Source organism: Apteryx rowi, unplaced genomic scaffold (genome assembly GCF_003343035.1).
Source record: "Apteryx rowi isolate R43461 unplaced genomic scaffold, aptRow1 scaffold_212, whole genome shotgun sequence".
Taxonomy (NCBI): domain Eukaryota; kingdom Metazoa; phylum Chordata; class Aves; order Apterygiformes; family Apterygidae; genus Apteryx; species Apteryx rowi.
Window position 1 is genome coordinate 1290946 of NW_020448442.1, and position 21900 is coordinate 1312845.

Genomic DNA, 21900 nt, shown 5'->3' on the forward strand with positions numbered 1-21900 from the left:
ATAATTCAACATCTTTCTGTGTGCTCTGTTGTAAAATAGAAAAAGAAGTATAGGAAATGCTCTAGCCTTTTTACAAACCAATTCTAAAGGCTGTAAATCTTTCCTCAAAGCCTAGAATTTCCCATTGCTTCATATAATCTTCTGCTTTGTATGCAGTGAGGTTTCATCCAGAGTCAGAGGGACTGGCRTAACAAGTTCCTTACTAGGCTGAGGGACCCCTATACAAGGGAGAAAATGAGCTCTGGGGTAAGCAGGAAGGACTTAACAGCTCACTCATGGATGGGAGCAGGGTTCGAGTAGGCAGTTGTGTGGAGAAGTCACTGGAGGGAGATGAGGATGAGGAAGGCAGAGGCATCCTGGGACGCTGGTGGGGAGTGGGGAGGAGGCCAGGAAAGGATCTCCAGTTTGTGCTCAGAGGGGATGGTCTATGCCCCCATTTTGCCATGCCAGTAGACATACAGCCTTTGACAAAGTCACTATACTGCAATAAAACCAAACTGTCTCCTCAGGACACATCACTCCAGCAGGCTTTAGTTCAGGCCTGGCTGTGAAGTTAAACCTTCAAACAGCTTAGTGTTAAACCTTTCTTTTCTTTTTCCTTCCATCACAATCCCGTCCCACAAGCACAAAGACTGTGGATTTTACTCAGATGTGTTGAACTTAACAGGCAGGCCAGAAAACAGGAAAAGGTGATGGCTATTACACCACACAAAATACAAGTGTGAGGAAAAATGACTGACAGCTGGGATCAAGTACTTTTATGTCTTTATTTGCCATTTAAGATCCTTTTATTCCATCAATGCAAATATGCAGAACAGCAGGAAACCATGTTTTAAGCAGCACATATCAGTTGGCTGAGAATAAACTAACTACATTCCTCAAGCAATGTAAAAGTAACAATGCACATCATCTTCCAGGAGAAGAAACAAACAGATATTGCAGCCGAGAGGCACAGCAGGCAGCTTCCATACAAAGTAGTTTGGCTATTTAAAATGCTAGAACCAGTCCTTGTCCGTGTCTCCAAACCCCAACCCCCATCCCTAAAAGTCCTACTATAATTTAAACACTTTTTTTTGCTATCTACATTATATATAAAATATAAACTCTGTTTACTTATAACACTTATTTTTCTTGATAAATAGCTCTTTAAAATATCTACTGTACATATGTCCATGCATTGACATTATATATATATATAGCATTTACATATATGTACGTATGAAAAACAATAAATATATACTTAATATTGACACAGCAACAAACTGAACATATTCTCATTTTCAAAATCAAAATAAAAGAAAACCAGTACAGAGAGAAACAATGAGTGTCATTTGTGAAACAAAACATAGCAGGGAGCTTTGATTCCTGCCCTAGCTGGGCTTTAGGTATGCCATATACTTGAGTAGTTGTGCTGTTAACATATTCTTTAATGAATCTGTATTAAAAGTAACTTCAAGTCAAACATTAGCCACCCAGTATGCCATGTGTAACACAGACCGATAGCAAATGTAACAGGAAACAACAGAGACCTGCCTCATGACTTGCAATGGAATGAAACAGAAGGGGAGGCAAGCGAGTTTGAAGGACGGTGTAAAAAGAAAAGGAAGTTATGGATAGCACATGGCTGGAAGGTCATCAATAAGCATGGTAAACATGTTAATAGATTTAAGTGCTTTTAAAGACTATGGCTGGCACTGCTGCATAAAGTATCTTGATTATCTATAGCTAAGTCCATTTAATGAACCGTTTTTCCCTATGCTGCAAGACAGAAATGAAATCCAGATGGCCAAATTCGGATGCTAGACTGGGCTTACTGAATGACACTGTGAGGCCCTGCTCTGAACCTGCCCAAGGGCAGCTGAATTCAGAGCATGTTTGAACCTAATGATGGGATTCTTTTAAAGTGTGAACTTCAACAACAACCAAACAAAAAAACCCAGCTCATTTCATAAATACCAAAACATATTAAAAGGGGAAAATTTTCAACTTTCATTTCAAAATAGCATTCTTTAAAAATGTAAAAATGCAACTTAATTCAAAAAGTTTTTCAGTTAATTGAAAACGCGATTAAAACATGTTGCAGTTTGACCTAAGCTGATACCCTTCATTCCCCCACCCCAATGTTGTGATTTGACAGCTTCCAAGAAGTCATTACTTGTCTTGGCTCTGGTTTCCTACACTCAGTAGGAGCAGCAGTCATGAGGTTATGACATTGGTTCATGAATGCAGCATTATGTATAGTCCTGTCTACTTAAAATTCCTTCTTTTCATGAGCAAATGGAATTGGGCAGTTATTGTTAGGGGAAATTATTTTTATTGGATGGACTTCATCCAGCAGCTCAAGAAAGAGGAAATTATAAAACTAACAGGACTGACAGTTATTACTCAGTCATACTTCATGTCTAAAATTTACAAACTTTGCTTCCCAAAAGTAACTTCAACAACAACAACAACAACAACAAGAAACTGCTGTCCTGAATAAGCCTGCATTTCACAACTAGTCCTAAATACCCAGAGAGCATTGCAGAGGTCAAACAGTCCAGTGTTGAGTTTCATACGTACTTAAGGGCATACCACTTGCCCACTGGAAATCAAGCCAACATGCTGAATATCTGCACAAATCCAAAAGTTTGCTGGGTGCTTTTAAACCTTGCAGATACAGAAATTAACAGTGAAAAGACTGTATAATTTGTGATACTTTATACTGAGGATAATAAATAAAAACTAAGTTTCCAGCAACAAGAACTTCCGTCATTAGCAATTTCTGGATCTCCACAAAGACACCATCAAGCTACTAAACTTATCTTTACCTGCAAAACAAAATCTGCTACTGATAACTTTTTTTTTGATAGGTAAATAAGTAATTTTAAACTGTCAGAGCCTTTTCTGTATTTGTGCAGACACAGAAATAAACAAGGTAACACAGAAACTGCGTAGTCTATGCGCTGTGAACACAGGCAGAAGCAGAGCCTCCCTTTTGAATGACTGCACTTCCAAGAGAGCTGTTCCCTTGTGCCATCACTGTGATTCAAAAGCTATCCAAAAGAAGGAAACATTAAGTATAAAGTGGAGAGTTCCTCTGATTGCCCTATGCCGGCTGGGCAGGAATTTCTCATGCTTTCAGCCAAAGCAAGGGATGAACTCCACAGCAGTCCATCCTGCACCTAAACTAGTCTATGCATGCCCTGATTCTCTGCCGCATTGGCTGCAAGGGTAAGGACATATCATCTCTACTAGGTATTTTCTAACTACACAGCTAAAATACTACTAATCTAACACATACACGATATTAGATATAGGAAACCCCACAGTTCTTACAGAGTTTTTAGGCCTCTATGTAGGACTTCAGTGAATTCAGCTTTGAAGACCCACATGGATCTAGTGGGAGTACAGGACAGATGCTGCTCCTCTGAGGGCAGGGTCACCCTTGGGCTCCTGAACACGGAGGTGGAGCAAGGCTGCAGCTGTCCCCTCCAGCAGGGGCAGCCCTTACCCTCTGGGCAACCAGTTTGTTCTCCCTCTTGGTGCGGGCATACAGACATACAGACATGCCTGCAGACATACCTTCTTTTCCCTCACTGCTGCAGCTACCGTTCTCCTTTGGGCACACAGAAGGACTTCAGTTGTGCCCTGCTGTGGCACAGGGACACTGTGAAGGGTTGCTCTCCCCGTGGCCTGGAGCCCGATCCGCTTCCTATTGAAAATCAGACATAGTCTCTCTCAGCTGAATGCCCCAGTGTTAGAACAGCCCCTGCGAAGCAGCAGAGCATTTCACCTGGGCTCTCCCCTTTGGCTCTTTTTGTCTTTGGCAACAGACCATAATGTTTAGTATCCTAGATGCACAGGTATATGGCAAAGGAAGGAGCCTCTCCAACAGCAGCCCTGGGAAGAGGAATGAACACTTCTTATCTAGTGTATAAACCAGTTTGTTTTGGGGACTACTGTAAATTCCAGCAGTAGCCTCTGCTTGGCTATTAGGCCTGCACCAATTCTAGCAGTATTCATCTCATTGTGGCACAGCATTAAAGAAGAGCATTAAAAGTGCAGTTCCAAATATATGTTGCCTGGTATGGTACCGCTTTTGAATTCAATCAGGTACACCTCTTTTAACTGCTGCCCAAATTCTTAAACCCAACATGCACTCCAGAGGCCACTTAGAATAATTCAATGTACTTTCAACTGTACTAGAAGAGCAGAGGCCTTGATACTGCCAAGAAAGATCCTAGAGCATAAAGTAACATTTTATCAGAATAGTAAAGTAATACACATCCTATAAATAAACCAGTTCCTTGCTCTTCTATGCCAGGTGGAAGTTTAGTGTCTTTACACTTGACACTTCAGCACCTTTATCTCCTAGAGAATGGAAAAACTGTCATGCAATCCTGAATGTATGCAGTTACTGCTGCTGTCCCAATTAGGTCATATGTTCTCCTGAACCTAGCATAACATCTACATTGCTGCCAAAAGAGGAGGTCCCACCCTGCTCCTTCTCATTCTGGCTGCCTCTCCGGGGCCAGCACTGTGGTCACCCAGCAAGCTGTATGGGATTCAACCCATTTGGAAGTCAGTACTTGTACTAGCATCAGATAGCTATGTAATCAGAGCATTAGATTTTCTTCCCACTAAGCCGGAAAATCTGCATCAGTAAGTTTGCATAGAGGCTGGATGATGCATGTCCCCTAAACCTTCTGGATCTGGGGCAGACAGGTTGAGCTCAGTAGCACCACCATCCCTTTACACTGTGTTTCACCCAGGGAATGTGCACTGCAGGAGGGAGTTTAGGTTCCACCACATCTTCTGCCAGCTGGCATCACAAAAAAAACAGAAAGATACAGGAAAAAAATGAAAATACACATGGGGAAAACTGTCAACATTTGTGAACCAAAATGAGGTCCGAAGGCATGAATAGCAATTCCAGGCACAGTGGCCAAATTGCTAATCAGCAAGACACTTAGAAACACTTTGGTCCACATTTAGTTCCAGTTTCAAATGATGTTTAACTAGACATGGTTAATTATCCACTGGGCTTGCATTCATGATTTGAACTTGTCACTGTTGTCAATAAAAGGCTTTTGCCTTACTATATGAAAACTCTCTTGATCCCCCTGGGGCTAATTCCATTTGTCAGGAGAGATGTATGATTTCTTGATCAAACTGTCCCTTCTGTATTTCTCCGTGTATTTTTCAGAGCAGAAACTGGATCTCATGGTATACCATGACAATGGTAACAATGGGAAATTCCTGTTGGCACAGCTACTACTATAAGAATTGTTCTCAAAGAAATTATTTGTAGGAAAAAAAATCCAAACCTGTCAAGAGCTGCTTCCAGAAGGAATTAAGCATGCTTGCCTGAGGCCTAGCAGAAGCAGTCAACCACAGACACGATTGCTAGGACTGGCAGAATAGAAACACTCCTCTGCTTGGCTGTGGTTTTGCAGTATTACACTGTTCCTTCATCAGTCACACTCTTACACTTTGGGGAATGTTTCATGAAGGGTCACAAATACTCACTTTAAGCAGAGACACATAATTTTGGGGTAGGAGTCAATTTTCCCAATTTTAGCCACCTAAAAATTTAAAAGCCATCTCAAGCAAGCACCCAAGATTCTTTGTACAACCAAAAGAGAAGGGCTGAAATTTCCAATGGACACTTCCTTCTGTATTAGTCTTAGGAGGAGCTGAATCAACCCTTGAAGATTTCTCCCCGTATTGACTAGCGTGTCATTACACTAACTACTGGGGACAAGATACCTGACTTTCAGCTGGCTCAAGCCAGATGAGATGAACCACACTATCGGTACCCTCCTGTTCAAAAACATGCAGCACTAAAATTAGGAGTGCGACAGACAGGAGCACACAACAATCAGATGGAATCTGATTCTACAGAAGCCCTTAGCACTCCTAAAAATAGTAGAACTAAAAGTGCTGTACAAAAAATCGGAAATATTCTGCTTGTTTTCTAACCTAAAATGACCACAATAATCTGATAGCCTTGAGAAAGAAGGTCGTATTTTCTCTCTTAATAGCTACTGCTCAGCCAAATGTTCTCTTCTTTCCCCTAGTCAAAATTAACAAAATAAACCTGAAAAAGTTTTGCTCAAGTTTAATACAATTTAGTGCTATATGCTTGATGTACTATTTTCTGTGTGATTTTTGTATCTGAGGACCTAATGCTGTAAACATTTAAGCACAGGAGCAGCTATATGCAGAAAAGCAGTATCCGTTTACTAGGATAATTCATGTGACTTTCACTATATTCTTTCAAGATTGCAATCTAAAATATTAGAAAGAAGGACAGGAAAAACCTTTCAAAAGAATTTTTCCACCCTTGCACTGATGACAGGGAACAATAACTACAGTACCAGTAGCTAGCCATTTTAAGCAGGTAGAGGTGGGGATCTTTTTAAATTTTTTTCCCTGGAAATGGATAGGAAGTTTTCTCATTCCTTGCATTTTTTTCACTCACAGTCACCACTTGTTGGAGGTGAAAGCTTCTGGGTTGAGCTATATGAAATTAGTCGTTGGTGTGTATCTTTTAAGTGCAAGTTCACAAAGATTTAAAAGAACACCAACTGTCTAAACATCATATTGTTTGGTGGGATTTCTACTGAGTTTTCTGTTTTCCACCAAAAAACAAAAAGCGAGATGAATTCACTCAAAAGTGAGTCCCAGACACATCGGAAATTGTGTAAACTTTCAGAAGACTAACCTGAGTTCAGCTGTGTAATAAAAACCCACCATTGCTACTGTGTCATGCCACCTGTTGTTCGTGAAGGTTTTACACAACCCATTTTAATCATCAAATCTGTACAGTTAACATTGAAGTTTACCATGAGCTGGTAGAAGACCCTCCCTCCCCCAATAAGAGGGCATATGTGCTGTGGCTGAGGGCTGCTTTGTTTGTAATAGCCACATTTTCCTATGTAATTGTGCTTTAAAAAAAAAGATAACTAAACCAACACATAGAAGCCCTAACAAGCTATATGAAAAGTGAGCTGCCGAGATTTTCTGTATCACACCACACTTTGTTACACTAAGTCCTATTATTCTGTGTGTTGGTTAAAGATGTAGTTGTATAGCATGGTGGTGTCAGCTGTCATGGCAGGAACCATTCATGTCAGACACTACAGAAAACTTGATGACATGACAGTACCTTCACAGCCCTCTGGTAGGTAAGGAAAATCTAAAAGGACCTTCCCAACCTTTCACAGTAAACACAATTGGATAATCTAAAGCACCTGCAAGCAGGAGACAAGTCCATGATATATCTTGCTAATCAGCCAGCTAATACTGTTATTAAAACAGTTAAGTTAATGTCAGCTCTTAACTTTCCTATCTATTTTGGGCATTTCTTAGAACGTCATCACTTTGGTATTTAGCCGTCAACAGATTTAGTTGATCCAAACACCGTATTTCCTCCTCTTGTATCCTCAGCTGATTTTAAGATGCCCAAGCCCTTCACAAGGGCTGCGTTACCATTTACTTTAAGAGCTGTCTGGTTCCTATTCTTTCCTAGGAGCTGAGTGGAGCTAGCAGTACAGAGACATCCTGCTCTTACGCATGGCTTCACTGATTAAGTATGCGGGGCTCAGTTCTGGCTCCTCGGTCATGATTGAAATGTTCTGCCACTCCCCTAGCTGGTTTGACTTTTTAATGGTGTCCACCACACACAGGGCATACAGACAGTCGTCAAAGGTGGCAGCCATCGTGAGGGGCCTCCCGTCCCAGGTCCTCCTGTCGTCCTGGTCCTCAAATGCCTGCCGGACAGCTTGAACCATCTTAATGGTGCCTCGAAGGTATGGCGATGGGATGTCACTGAAGGCCTTCTCTGGAAGTAAAGAGTTGCTGACCGGTGTGGAGTCCTTCAGCAAGAGCTCCCTCTGAGGAGAGCTGTTGCTCTGTCCGTAGAGATCAGTGCCTATTACAATGAGCCGGCCCGCCGAACCGACCACAATAATGTCTTGTTTGAACTCTCCAGGGACGTTGAAATTGAGCGTCACTGTGCAGCACACACCGCCTTCCAGAACCATCTGAAACGTACAGAAGTCATCGCTGGTGATCTGCCTTATCCCCTTGATATGGTCCGTCTGCTTGACAAAGGTCTTGAGCAACCCATGCACTTTCATGGCCTTCTGGCTGGTGAGGAAGGTCAAGAGGTCGATGATATAGGTGCCAACCGAGTGCAAGCCCCCACCCCCCATTAGGTCATCACAGCTCCAGTTGTACTTCTTGCCTAGGAGGCTTCCGCTGTGAACCTGCACCTCGCACACCAAGAGCTCCCCCACATAACCCTCCTGGATCAGCTGCTTCATCTTCACAAAGGCAGGCAGGAAGCGCAAGACGTTCCCCATGATGCTCATGAGCTTTGGGTAATAATGAGCTGCGGTCATCATCCTAAAGGCATCCAGGGGAGTTGCTGTTCGGTCACAGATGACATTTTTTCCAATGCCTGAAAAACAGTTAAAATAAGAATCAACAACAAAAATACACTGAGTAAGCGCAAAGCCTCAAGGCTGTTCTTAAAGACTAAAAGGAGAAAGGTCACTGAAAGAAGAAAATATTTCAATATGGTGTTAAAGGCACAAAGACGCCCTCTAGCATGTTTCCAAAATGCATATAACTGTTTCTTGAGGACTGCAATAAAAATGTATCCCTTTTTGTTCGCAAAATGCACCTAGGCCTAAAAATTAACAAGAAATTGAGGGCCTGGACAGATGAAAAAGCAAGCTGAGGTGGGGTAAATTACCCCACATTACCCCACATTTGCCCCCTTCTGGGAACAGGTGCAAAAACAACCCCCACAACTCAGCCATCTTGCAATAATGTTTTTTCTGTGATAACCTGTATGTGTGGGGGCTTACAAGAGTTGAAGCTGAGCTTCAGATTCAACTTCATGAAGCTTATGAGTAACACAACCTCCCATCTGCACTAATTTCACATAAGTGCACTGAAAAGTCTGTGATTCTCTTCTCAGTGGTCTTGTTCCTTCACCCTTCCCATTCAGACCTTTTAACAGGTTCTGACTGGGGACAGGGAGAAGTACGGGGTTTGTTGCATGATTCAAAATGTAGGAACTGTTTTTTACTCTTAAAATGACATGTTATTCTCACAGAGGCAGAAACTGCATTTGAAGGAGCTCTGCTGAAATGTCAACAGCACATTCAGAGTGTCAAGGGAAAGCCACGATTGCTTTAAAACACATCAAACATGCAGCTATGACAACTGGTTCCTGCACAGTATTGACCAGGTGTGCATGCTGTTTACTGAAGCGGCATGATGATCCTGTTTCATCAGGCCATCAAGGTGTGCAACTGAATGCAGTGCAGGCTGCAATACCTAAATAATGTTTTTTTTATTGATTTCTCCTTGACAAATACTTTCATTCTCTACCCATAAACACATATAGTGACAGAAAAGCAAAGTAACAGGCAAAGACCTATAACAACCACCAGTTTGCAGAGAGCAATGGAGTGTGACAACAAGGCAAATTACTTTGCACCTTTGAAGTTCAGCATTAGTTACCAGAGGCATCTGTCAGCAGCACAAAGGAGTGGTGACTTTACATGAGTCTGTACCTAAACTTTTGACACAGGATAAAAGAAAAAGACATTTTTTTATGTCTTCAATTCCCTTTATAGCTGCACAAATTTTTTATGCCTGCTGAGCAATATCAGGTGACCTATTCAGCACCCCGTAGCACTAAATATGACCTTTGCTTGAGAGCCCAGGGCTATAGCTGGGCGTAGCACTCAAAGGATCTGAATCTGGATCCTGTCTCTGCTGGCGTCTAGATGAATAAATCCAGTTAACTCACTAAATCTCTCTGTGTTTTGATTCCTTTTCCCTTAAGATAGGTGACTAATTCCTTTTTCCTTAAAGGGCTGTTGTGAGGATAAAATTTTACATGTTTTGGAGCTCTCAGATAAAGTCATATAAATACAGACAGATGGCAGGGATCTGCCTGAGACCACTTACATGAATATTTAACAGTCTGACTGCGGGAAGAAGGAGGTCACAGTCCAAACATTCAATAACGAGTTTATACACACTTCCTATTCATAGTCTTTGTCTGCTGCTATTTGAGTAGCTGAAACTGGAGGGAGGGCTGGCACCGTTAAAAAGGCAGTCGCAACTTGTACCAGGCTAGAAGGGAAAGATCTGCCTTCAGCTTGCTCCTATTCACCTTCTATATAATCACTGAAGTAGAGACATACTCATTTTCCTCATATATTAGGCAGGCATCCTCTATTCAGTAGCCATGGTTTTCCTTTCTATCTTTTCCCTCTCATCTTTACAGATTGCTACTGGTGACTGAGTTGACATTTTCGACCTTATAGCCCTTCTTTTTCTGCTCCCGAGTAATTTTTTCTACATCTGTTTGATATCAGAGAATGTATTCATCCACCTACCCTATACTTCTCTAACTGGTAGCTCCAGCTATGCCACTTGATACAGATCACTAATATAATCGTCCTTTCAGAGTTATATGGATGCTTTGCAGAGAGATTTCAGTTTAGCAAACTAGTTCTCAAAATAAATGTCTTTGAGAGCAAACACCCAAATAGTCAGACACAAGAAGTTTTTTAGGACAATTATATCCTTGAGCTGTGCTACAACACGGGAATGTGAAAAGAAGAAATTCTGGACATTTCTCCAGTTTGATGCACTCCTTGTGGTTGTGTTTTCTTTAATCTTTTCTGGAGGTTAAGGAGGTGCAGAACTACTCCTTTTACACACAGAGTTCTGCTTTTCTCTCTGTTTGTGCCTGCAGTCAGCTCTCCCCTGAAATAGCCATTTCTGCCCAAATAATCCATATGTACTATGTCATGATTTGCTCTGCTCATCATTGAGCCAGAAGGGGAAGTTTCTGCTCCAGTTCAGCTTTTATCTCTCCACCTCACAGATGCCTTTTTCATTTTATCTGGGGTCCATGCAGGCACTAATCTCTCGAGATACGCAGCTCTCCATATGGGCATGCGAGAGAAAGGGTGTGCTTTCCCTGGGAAGTCTCTGGAGCCTGGGATGGCCTTTTTGCTGCGTGTACAGTGCCGTGCACAGTGGGGGCTCCACCACTGACTGGAAGGCAGCAGGGAACACTTGGTACTGTCATAACAATGATTGCAAATATGAAAGAGAAGCCTGTGGGTTTTCACATTGCTTATACTCAAGAAAAAATGCCATTATGATCACTGAGTCAGGCACACATGCAGAGAAAAGGGAAGAGCCCTAAATATTTGTATGCAGATGGCAAAAAGGCAGAGTTATATTTACTCCTTCCACCATTTCAACCTTTTCAGAAACATTGTAACCTTTTAATTACAGCAAATCCAAAATGCAAATGTTCTGAGAGCCTTCCCATCTCTGTGCATATGCTGATAATGCATGCTGTGCTCTCATCTCTGTCAGGGATTTAAACAGATTTTTGCTTAGTGCCCCGAAAGCTTTTATACTCTATCAGAGCTAGTGCAGGTTCTTTCAGCATGATGCTATTAGTGCTTGAGCCTGTGCACACTGCAGATCTTTGTCCCCTCTGTAGCTGCAAATCTGCAAGCAGCCAAATTAGCTTTCTTGAAACAGGGAGAGAACATGAAAGGTTTGCATAATTTAATTTAGAGAAATACTCTGGCATGTTTATGCAACTAGAATAAAAAACAGGAGGATCAAAATATCATCATTTTCTGCTCTCCTTCCTGTGCTCCCTTCTCAAGGAAGACAAAAAAAGCACCTTCCCTTTGAGCCATGCAACCAAAGCCGCTCCATGCAWACCAGACAGTGGTGTGAAAGGAGAATCGCCTTTTTCAGTACTGGCAGTCTCATGCAAACATGCGTTTCTGATCGCAAGTTCTGAAATGGGATTCCTTGGGAATTAACCTGGACACAATATCCACTTCCTGTTCCCCCGCCTAGGGTTAAGGTCTAATCCTGTCCAATTTTAGACATGATTCTTTGTTAAAGGAGCAATTGCTACTGCTTGTCATGCTGTCAACGTGTGTTGCTGAACCAATATCAGTTTGATCCACACACCTTTGAAAATCACACCATAGCAGATAACAAAAACTTCATTAATTATATAAAACCAGGAAAATGCAGTCAGCTTGTTTCAGCAAACAGTGCAATATTTATTCATGGTGATAAGCAACAGACTCAAATACATCTCATTGTATGAAATGATACTTATCCCTTCCATATTCATCAGAAGATCTAGTCTAAGATGCTATAGATCTCAGCTGGGCAAGTTCTGAGTACTGACTTCTTGAATCCTTAAGTAAAATGAAGAACAATAAATTTTAAATTTAAATAAATTTTGCTCTTTTTGAGTGCTCAGCACAGCCTTCATCCTAATCTCTCTGCTTGGCTGTGGTTCAGATCAAGAGACAGTGCTGTGTCAGCCTCGTGGTGAGTAATGTGGCACAGGATTTCTCTGCTGCAGCATGGAATAGGGGAGGGCTCACTCCAGGCCAGTCCGAATCCAAAGCTGAAGCTGGGGAACATGTCCCCTAGCAAAACTCCTTGCAGTGCAATTTAATTCTTTGAAGTCCACCCACAGCTGCCATACAGGGCTTCAGCCTCAAACCTGCCCTGTGACGCACTGCTTCAGGCACAGCTTGCTGGAGATGCAAGGGATCTGCATTAACAGGCGCAGTGCTGTAGTACAAATGAGCCAAGTGTGGCCACAGGTGTGGGGCCATGAGGTGGGAACTACATTAGACCTGACAGGTCTGCTTCACTGAACCCCTCTATCTTCTCCCTTCAACAAGAAAAACAAAATGGTGGAGCCGGAAAGAGTCCCTCCATGAGATAGGCCAGATCTTCGGGCCAATGACTTGGATATAACTTGCTCTAGTAGTCCTCAGAAATGTGGAAGGCCATGAGGCTGAGCAAAATGAAACAAGAGAATTTAACTTCTAGGTTTAGGTGCTAAAGACTGACAGCTGGCAACATCTGACCACTTGGTTCCCCTCTAGAGTGAACTGAAGCTTCCAGAGCAGGTCCACATTACAAAACCACTGCTAACATTAGTGTTTTCCAACTTCTCAGTGCCTCATAAGGAAGGTTAAGGACTGAATGGGCATTCTTTATCTACCAGAGTGTATATATCCCCAAGCCAAACCTCAACGATTTAGATCCCAATGTACACTTATTTTAAGAAAGTTTATGTAAGAACACAGATGTTCTCTAAAGAAGGGCATGTCTAACCAGCTCTCTAGAAGTGAGAAAACAGAAGAAAATAGTCTATGCTATCATTGGTTTGAGGAAAGATTTCTCRGGCACCTTATGCTGAAAAGTCAAATTTATTTGTGATCTACTCTTATGGCTCACCACCCACCTCACAATAATTGTTATTTTTGTCAGGAAGTCATGTGATTATATGCAAACCTCAGCCTTCATTTTAGAAAAAGGAAACCATTGCAATGTGGAGATAATTTGGAAAACACAAGCCAAACAGCCCAGAAGTAAGTGGTAAGTAGATACTGTCCAGGGCAGCAACATTTAAATGTTTAGTATATAAATATGGGAGAAGAGTGAGGAGCTAGAGAAAGGGCTGAACTCATGATTTCCATATGCCTGATGCTGGCAGACCTTCATTTTACAGAAGGCTCTAGCTCCTTGGTTACCAGCTGCCCAAGTTCCTCTGCCCCTGTAATGTCGTTGTGCTGCATGGCCTAAATAATAAGCATAAYCCCTGGGCCTACAACTCAGGCAATGGACAGCTGTTGTAAGGGGCAGAGGCTTCATCAGTTCTGAAACCTGCAGTGTCAGCTTTTTCCCACGTGCTCTGATTGCTTCAAATAAGGACAGCCCCATTTTAATTGAAAAAATAATAAAAAAAGACCCTCAAACTGGAGCAAGACTAGTCCACTATCTGTTCAGCTCAGGACAAGAGGCCCCAGTACAGTATTTTCTCTTCCTTCTATTCACAAGAAAATCAAAAAGGGCTTTATTTGGAGTCTGGGCATATAATCAAAAACTTCAGTGACACCATAAAGATTCATTAGTTAGCAGTCACTAACTATCGCTCTTGCTCAGGATGGGAGTGAGAGAAAGGAGAAAATAAGGTTTTGATGGAAAGAGCTAAATTAGTCAGCAGAAAAATACATTTTTAAAGCTAAAGAGGATCTGTTAACACTCAAAGAATACTCTGAGAGTTTCAGCAATTACAGGAATGGTGGAAGCAAATGCATACCAGCTTATTTCAAATGGATAATTTTAGACATTTATATCAGATGATAGTATCTTTTTAAAACTCATTTTTATTTTAAAAAAGGAAGCTAATATAAAATTACATTCCAAATGGTGATGATTCACATTATGGTTATTATGAACTATTAATACAGTTTCAATAAATATGGACAAAGATTCCTTCTTAGATTACAATCATTGCAGCAGTTTTTGCTGCCTTTGGATCCTATGCAGAATCAGTGAGAAAATCATCTTTGACACTGAGTTCTGTTCAAGGCTTGTAAGACGTGCTGCAATGAGATGTGCTGCATTATTAGTATACATATTATTAGTTGTAATCAGGTATGTAGTGTATGCAATCAGATCACAGTTTCCATCCTAATGCAATTTGACATGAATTGCAAATAAAACCAGTATCACATACCACATGAATGAGAAGTATCTCATTCATTTTTTTCCAGAATTACAAAACTGAAAAAAATAAGCTGAGATATACAGCTGCTTTTACAAATGTGCACAAGTCAACACACAAAAAATACCAAATTTAGTTAAAAGGCTATACCTCACTACAAATCAGTGGTTTTGGCTATACTGATAGAAGACCTTTCTTTGGAAAATATATATTTTAAAAAAAGGTCAAAATAAATGGCTTATATCAAAATTCACTACTTGCTGATTTAATGGTAGTCAAAATCATTTAAATAGTTGAYTTACAACAATTTGCTTTCCTGCACAAATGTACACACATTGACAAACTCTTTGGTGTTGCACAGAAGCCATCTTTGGAAACTATGTAAGGCACCAGGCACCAGTCTACAGTTCCCTGCAGTTAAATGATATAATTTGAGTGTCAGTATAACTCTGTATTTTGCATATTCCCATACTAGACAGAACTGTTTGCAATGCTAATCATGTCAGTGGACATGCACTACAGTGAACAGTACATGGACTGTACTACTGCAACTCCATTGCCAATGTAGAAAATATCTTTCAATTTCTAACTTGCATAAAAATTAAAATGAGTTCTGATATATACCTATATATGGCAGCATACAGAAATGATTTTTCCAGGAATTCAGAAATCCTCTCAGCTATTTGAGCCATTCCCTACCATCTCTTTATTTTGAATTTGCAGAAGATACAACATTACATAAATTACAACAGGGTTGTAATTTAGCCTGGATCTCAAAAAATCTTCTCGCTTATCTGCACTGAATCATGATACCACTTGGAAGACTCAGAACAAAACCAGAGCTTGGTAATGAAAACTTCTCTTTCCCTTCCATGTTTATCACTCCCTAAGAAACCCAAAAGAAAGGATAAGTGATCTGATTGCACTGAACTGTTGACTGCAGGGGAGACCTACAGAACTAAAAGTAGATGACGCTATTTTGGATGTTCCAGAACTACCTCACAGTCATGTTCCCTTTTATATGAAGCTGGAACAAACCATTCCAGTATTACTCTGTATTTCTAGCACATGTGTATCAGAGAGAGACACCTCATTCAGAATGTGTCTCAGAAATCGTATGCAAATACAGAACTTGAAGGCAGTAGCTCACGCTGCYGTTTTTCATTCCTTTTAAGTGTTGATAGCTGGGGTGTCTTTGGGAGATGATTAAGTCTCTACAGTCTCTCAAAGATACAGTAATCATACAGTCACAGTTTAGCATGCTTCATGCATGACAAACCATAATTGGCACCACAGATCATCATTTTCTGATCTGCCCTTCAGTCACTGCAATATTGCTTGGTGAGTGCTACCCCCTCTTAATTATGTCTCTGCACACTCCCTCCTTCCAAGCTCTTTCCCCACTAAACTGCACTGATGATAACTATAAGAGTATTTGGGCCCCTTGCTTATACCTCCAGGCAACCTCCGGGCCCAGCAATGTTTTCAAGCAGTACCCTCAACAGCAAGAGCTTCTTCTGCTTGGCTGTTTCAGGACTAAACTGCTGCAAGGCCTAGAGGGATCCTGTGTTCGCCAGCACAGAGCTCCCAGCTCTGGAAACACACCGGGATGCGCGGGCAGCGGGACGGGCAGGCAACCTCTTTAGGCTTCAGAAGGGCCCAGGCAAAGCCCCAAATCCTGTTTCCCTCCTTGGATTCAGAGGAGAGTGTGACAAGGCCAGGGCAGGCAGCAGGGCCAAAGCAGTTTCTGGAGCCAATCGAGAAACACCAGCAGCTGGTCAAGGTGGCAGGCCAAAGAGGGAAGGTGCTGAGGGATGGAGAAGGTGGGGAAAGGACACGGGAAGGGAGAATGCAGCATGGCAGAAAGGGCAACACTGTGGAAGGGGCTGGTGCAAACAGCCTGGAGGAGCTCCTGCCACTCCAAGAGCTGCACAGTGTGCCCTAGGGATCCCAGAAACACCTCCAGTCCTTAGAGGCCCATCCTAAAAAGCTCTCCTTCAAGTGCAATATGCATATGTGTCCTGGTAGCATCTTTTCTGCTGAAAAAATAAGACTGGAGGAGAAATAGCTTTCAGAGAAAACAAAGCACCTTTCTGTACCCAGGGACTGGAAAGGAGGACAGGATGGTGATAAAAAAAATCAACATTAAAATGGTGATATTTGTGTTGTTAAGCTACTGCCCAGTAAGCATATCAGGCTAGAGAACTGTAGTACTGGCACAGGTTATTCTATGGGGCTAGTATTTTTTCTGATGCATTAAATGTGGAGATGCATGAATCACATACTGCATAATGACAAAAAGCTTGTGAATCCCTCAGAAAAGATTCTGAGTAAATATTGATGTGTACATTTCTAGCACTAAATAGAATGCTGATCTGCTCTTGGAAGTGAAGAGCATATTCTGAGCCATCTCATAAAGACAGGAAAGAAAGGTTACTGTACAGATGATTTGAAAACCTCTTCACACAGGACAAAATTTTTTGTTTAGTACATAGAGAATGTCTCTAATATTATTCAGTTGCTGCTGTTATCAATATTGTGATATAGAAATAATTATAGTAACAATAATAACAATGGTTGTATTTATCATATTCAGTGCATGATCTCTGTCAGTCTGTGTGGCTTGAAAAACACATTTATTTCAATCAATAGATCTACCAGGAGAAAATTCATGGCAAGACAGTATTTCTTTGAGGAAACCTTATTTAACAAAACTTTTGATAAGGAGATAAATCTCTATGATGAATGCCTAATAAGATGGGGATTAGTCATGGCTTTAGCATTGACTAAGACAATCTTCATTAGTGCCAGCATATCTTAAAATGGTAAATCACAAATATACATAGCTGTTGCAAAAAATCAAGTGACTATAGCTGATTAATTAATAGCTCCTGAGCTGRTTCCTATCAACAAGGCATGCGTGTATTCCTAGCCTATTGCAAGTGTGAGGTAAAATAACAGTGACGTAAGGAGCATATTTTACTTTGCAATTGTAACAGACTGTGAGTGCACACAGAAAGAAATACACCTTCCTGTTGACAGGTAATAGCTCATTTAGCCACAGCAAATCAAGTGCTTATGCAGATTTTACAAACCCTGAATCTCTTCCTCCGCATCAAAATATTATAAAGTAAATAAACACATGTACTTTTATATTTTATATTCAGCTGGGACGAGAACACTTCACACATACTACAGGAAAAACTGTATATAGGAAATACACACATGTCCAAACATAATACTGCCAAAGCAAGGGTTTCAGTTCATGCCTTTGCTTCTGGGCCTGGGGTATTATGCCGTGACACCAGTTTTTAGCTTGGTGTATCCTCGCTGATGTAACTTTTTTTCCACAGAACTGCTTTGAAAATAAATACCTAAACATTCAAATAAACAGAAGAAAACCTGTTCCTGACTGCCTCAGCTTTGTCTGCTCTGTAACCACAAGTTAAACAAAAGTTCACTCAGGTGACTACATGGGTGATGAAAAGAGACACCCAACAAAGGTGGAACACGTGCTGCCACTAGTGACACACACCTGGCATCTCAGCTGTCGCTCTGGGTGTCACCCAGCTAACATGACACACACAGCTCACGCAAACAGTGCCAGAGCTGCAAAAAGTAACCCTCTGCTCGTCCTGCAGGAGTCCCAACAGGAAAGAACGTCACCCTCAGTTGTGAGCTTAGAGAAATGATTTCAGCTGGTTAGGGGTCTCTAAAACCACTGTAGGAAACTGAAAGAATGACAGCAAACTGGTTCTTCCCAAAACAAAGAAGAGGTGCTGTGCTCTTTGTAGGCAGCTGTTGAGGAAAGACGGGGTGCCTAGGCTGGGAAAAGACTATAATATATAAATATAATATATAAAAGACTATAATGATGCTTGCAGGTAAATGAGTATCATCTAAGCAGAACCAGGATGGTTCAGCAGGATGAGGAAAGAATGTAATGATGAAATCAGTTTTCATTACATGTTAATATTGGTACTGGCTTTTATTTGCACTGACTGAATACTGCATAGTATTCAGGGTTATGGTTTGGGGCCATGCCTGTGAATATGTTATTATTGCTGTTGTTACATGTGCTGCTGTAGCAATATTTAAGGCACTTTGAAATAGATGCAGTCCTTTTTGTGCTTCTTGTACAAGCACAATACAGATTTGTGCCTTCTGCTCCAAAGAACTTATGTGTCAATATGATTTTTACAAGGAGATTATTTTTCTAGTAAATCCATACTAATTATTGATTGCTCGTTCTGTTCATTTGGTTAGCCATGGCCTTTTCAAACTACAGTCTTGATTTAGGTGTATAAAGCATGCGCACCACTGAATCCATAGGCAGTGTGCTTGGGAGGGAGGAAAGCAACAAAGTCTTCCATTGCCGCATATCCCAGCACACTCTGCACGGCAAAGCAAAATTCCCCAGCTCTTTCCTAACACAGGCTAGAGTCTAGTGCTTGGTTTATAGCCTCCTACCTGGCATGTCATTCTGATCACTTCCCTGTAGGCACGCACTTACACAAACAACAACACAAGAGACTGAAATAAATGAAGCACTGGTATAGTTTAACTATATATAAAAACTTGAACTGCTGGGATATCTGGAGAAGGTGTGAATACCCCCTGACAAGCTAGCTAGCTGCACACCACAAGGAAATGATCCAGGGGTCCCACGTCAAGAATATCTGTTCAGGCATCTGAAACACGTTCAGACTTACATTCTCTGAGCCCTATTTGGATGCCTTCCATGATCTCCTGTGCACCTGAGACAAACCATGGTGGCTTTCCCAAACTTTTGTTCAATCTTTACGTATTCAAATACCCATTGAAATTACAGGGTCACATCCTTGCTGAGTGCTCCCTGTGCAAAAATAAAAAATAAAAATAAATCAAAAGAATCCCTTACATACTGAGATAAACTAAGAAAGAAAAATCATTTTACTTGGACCTTATTCAAGCAAACACTTAGCAATTTCAATGGGACTTTAACTGTCTAAGGACTAAATAAAAACTCAGTGAAGACCTCTGTATTTCATCCCTTATTTGTTCCTATTACTCTCAATTCCTCTATTCACCTTCTAGAGCAAAATACACACCATCAGTCCAGAACATTACAATACCCCTCTTTTCCTTAGTAATGAAATTACATGGCAATCACAGCTTATGGTCGATCTCTATTCTCCTGAGGCATTATTAACTGCCTTTAAATATGTTTCTTTTTATATTAGCTGACAACAACTAAATGCCTAGCTGTTGTAAAGGCTTTGGGAGGATTAGGAAATCAGGCAGTTGAGTTTTCTTTCAGCTTGCCTTTCCATCACAGAATTGTTTATGCTTATTGAGTCAGATAGATAGATAAATTTATGGCTAATAATTAGAGTCAACTTTCTTTACATTTCTCTTGCCTACCCTTTCTACCCCCATTAAAACTAGCAAGTTGTAATCTGCTACTAAATAAGAACCTGACAAAGGAGAAACATCAGACCAATGTTTGTGAGTAATTAACACAGCCATTATTTTGGCAGATTTGTACAGAATTCATGAAGCCCTATGAACATCAACCCCCCCCCCCCCATCTCGCCAGCCAAGTAACAGGGAAAGTGACAGGAAATAATAAAACCCTACAAGCTGCACTGTCAGGTCACTATCTTTATCTCACTTATCTCGCATTGCTATGCAGCACAGCAAGCCCTGTATTCTCCTTGCACTTTATATTTTAGGATTGTTTTTCTTTAGCAAACATTCAGTGCTACCATCTGTTTCTGTGAGATGCACTGCAGTTTCTAGTATGATCCTTGTTACATGATGATTATACGAAGCATCAGCTCCGCTGCCAACTAGACCTAGACTCCACTCCAAACATTTTGCCCAGCCTTAATTCTCTCCAACAGTTTCAACCAGAGGATTTCTACTTCTTTCCTAGAAGTTCGAAGGATCTCTGTGCTGAAGCAAATGTGTGTCAGTCCTGCAGTGCTGGATGGATGGAGCATGCATATGACCTAACTTTGTGATTTGAGTGGCTAAAATAAATTCTAAAATCAGTACTCACATTCCCAAATACTGTACTATGGAAACCAAAGCACCCTACAGCTGTAGAATGGGGCATCCTAACTTAACTGGACACATTTGAAAACTGCTCCCACTCATACCCTTTGGATTTTAGTATATAAACATACAGAGACAGAAACAGACCCCCGCAGGTAAAGGAAGGAATGGGAGAGAGCTCCATTTCACACAAGTACATACGAGTATGTGGCAAGTGGAGGCGTGCAATGTTATTTCACTCATTCAGTAATGACTGCATATACCCTCTCTGTGGCCCTGGGTGCATCTGCATATACACACTCGCACAGCAAATAAGGTCTTTTCTTTCCAACATAAAACTACAGACATCAAAAATGTCAGTTTATAATTACTGGCCAAACCCTACTAGAATCCAGATTCAGTCAGCTCATAAGATTGCGCCTAGYTGTGGAACCGGATTTTCTGGAGCGATCTCAGGTTATGCAGGGATGGACACAAGCCAGGTTGCACAACGTGTCTCAGGGAGGAGAACGCTCTGTCATTCCTTTCGTACTTCCTGAGTCAGCAGCTCCTCTCGCTGCTCACTGAGCAGCATTAGCATCAGGCCTGGGAAGGCTGGCAGGATTGTTCYACTGGCAAGAAAGAAAATCTCTTGGTTGCGATGCTGTCAAGCCAAAATAAGTGCTCACAGAGGATGCAGGAAAGCCCCCACGTCTCCGAGTCAATGGTGGTGAACACAGTTCCACCCTAGGGAGGCTCTGGCTCCTTCAGCCCAGGCTCGCTTCCATTTTGAAGTTAATGACAATTCTGACAATGGAATTTTCCGTGGAGTTAGCATCAGCTCTAATCCCATTAATTTAAGCAGTGACACACACCATAGGTTTGGCTCTTCAAGCAACACAATCAATGGAACAAGCAACCTGTGGTTTAAAGCAACCACACCTTGATTAACTTTGCAGCCAAAACTACTTCATAATTTAATAGTCAAGTTCTCTGCGAAACTTCTAAATAAATTAAAAGCCAAAAAACAGGCAGTAGCCTTAGAGCTGGTGTATTTTCTTGGTTACTATTTTATTCCTGTCAGAGACAGCTAAGTGCTGTTAAACAAGAGCCATAAACCCATTTGGAAAAGTAGTGGTGAGGATGGATCAAAGTGAATCAGCAATTCTAAATAAGTGAGACGCTGACATTGTGTTTCCTTGGCTCCAACCCTGGATCCATAAGAAAGAYTGATGTTTGATTAATAACTCCCAAGACTGCAGAGCTTACACAAGAGCCAAGGACTCAGC

General features: G+C 41.3%; 1 protein-coding gene across 1 annotated transcript in view; it reads right to left on the minus strand.

Moving 5' to 3' along the window:
• Positions 1–748: 748 nt before the first annotated feature.
• The window catches only part of GFOD1 (glucose-fructose oxidoreductase domain containing 1), a 78959-nt gene continuing 57807 nt past the window's right edge, over positions 749–21900 (minus strand). The window contains exon 2 of the mRNA XM_026064257.1: positions 749–8449. Within this exon, the coding sequence (XP_025920042.1) occupies positions 7530–8449 (920 nt within the window). The 3' untranslated portion in view covers positions 749–7529. The remainder of the gene's footprint in view (positions 8450–21900) is intronic.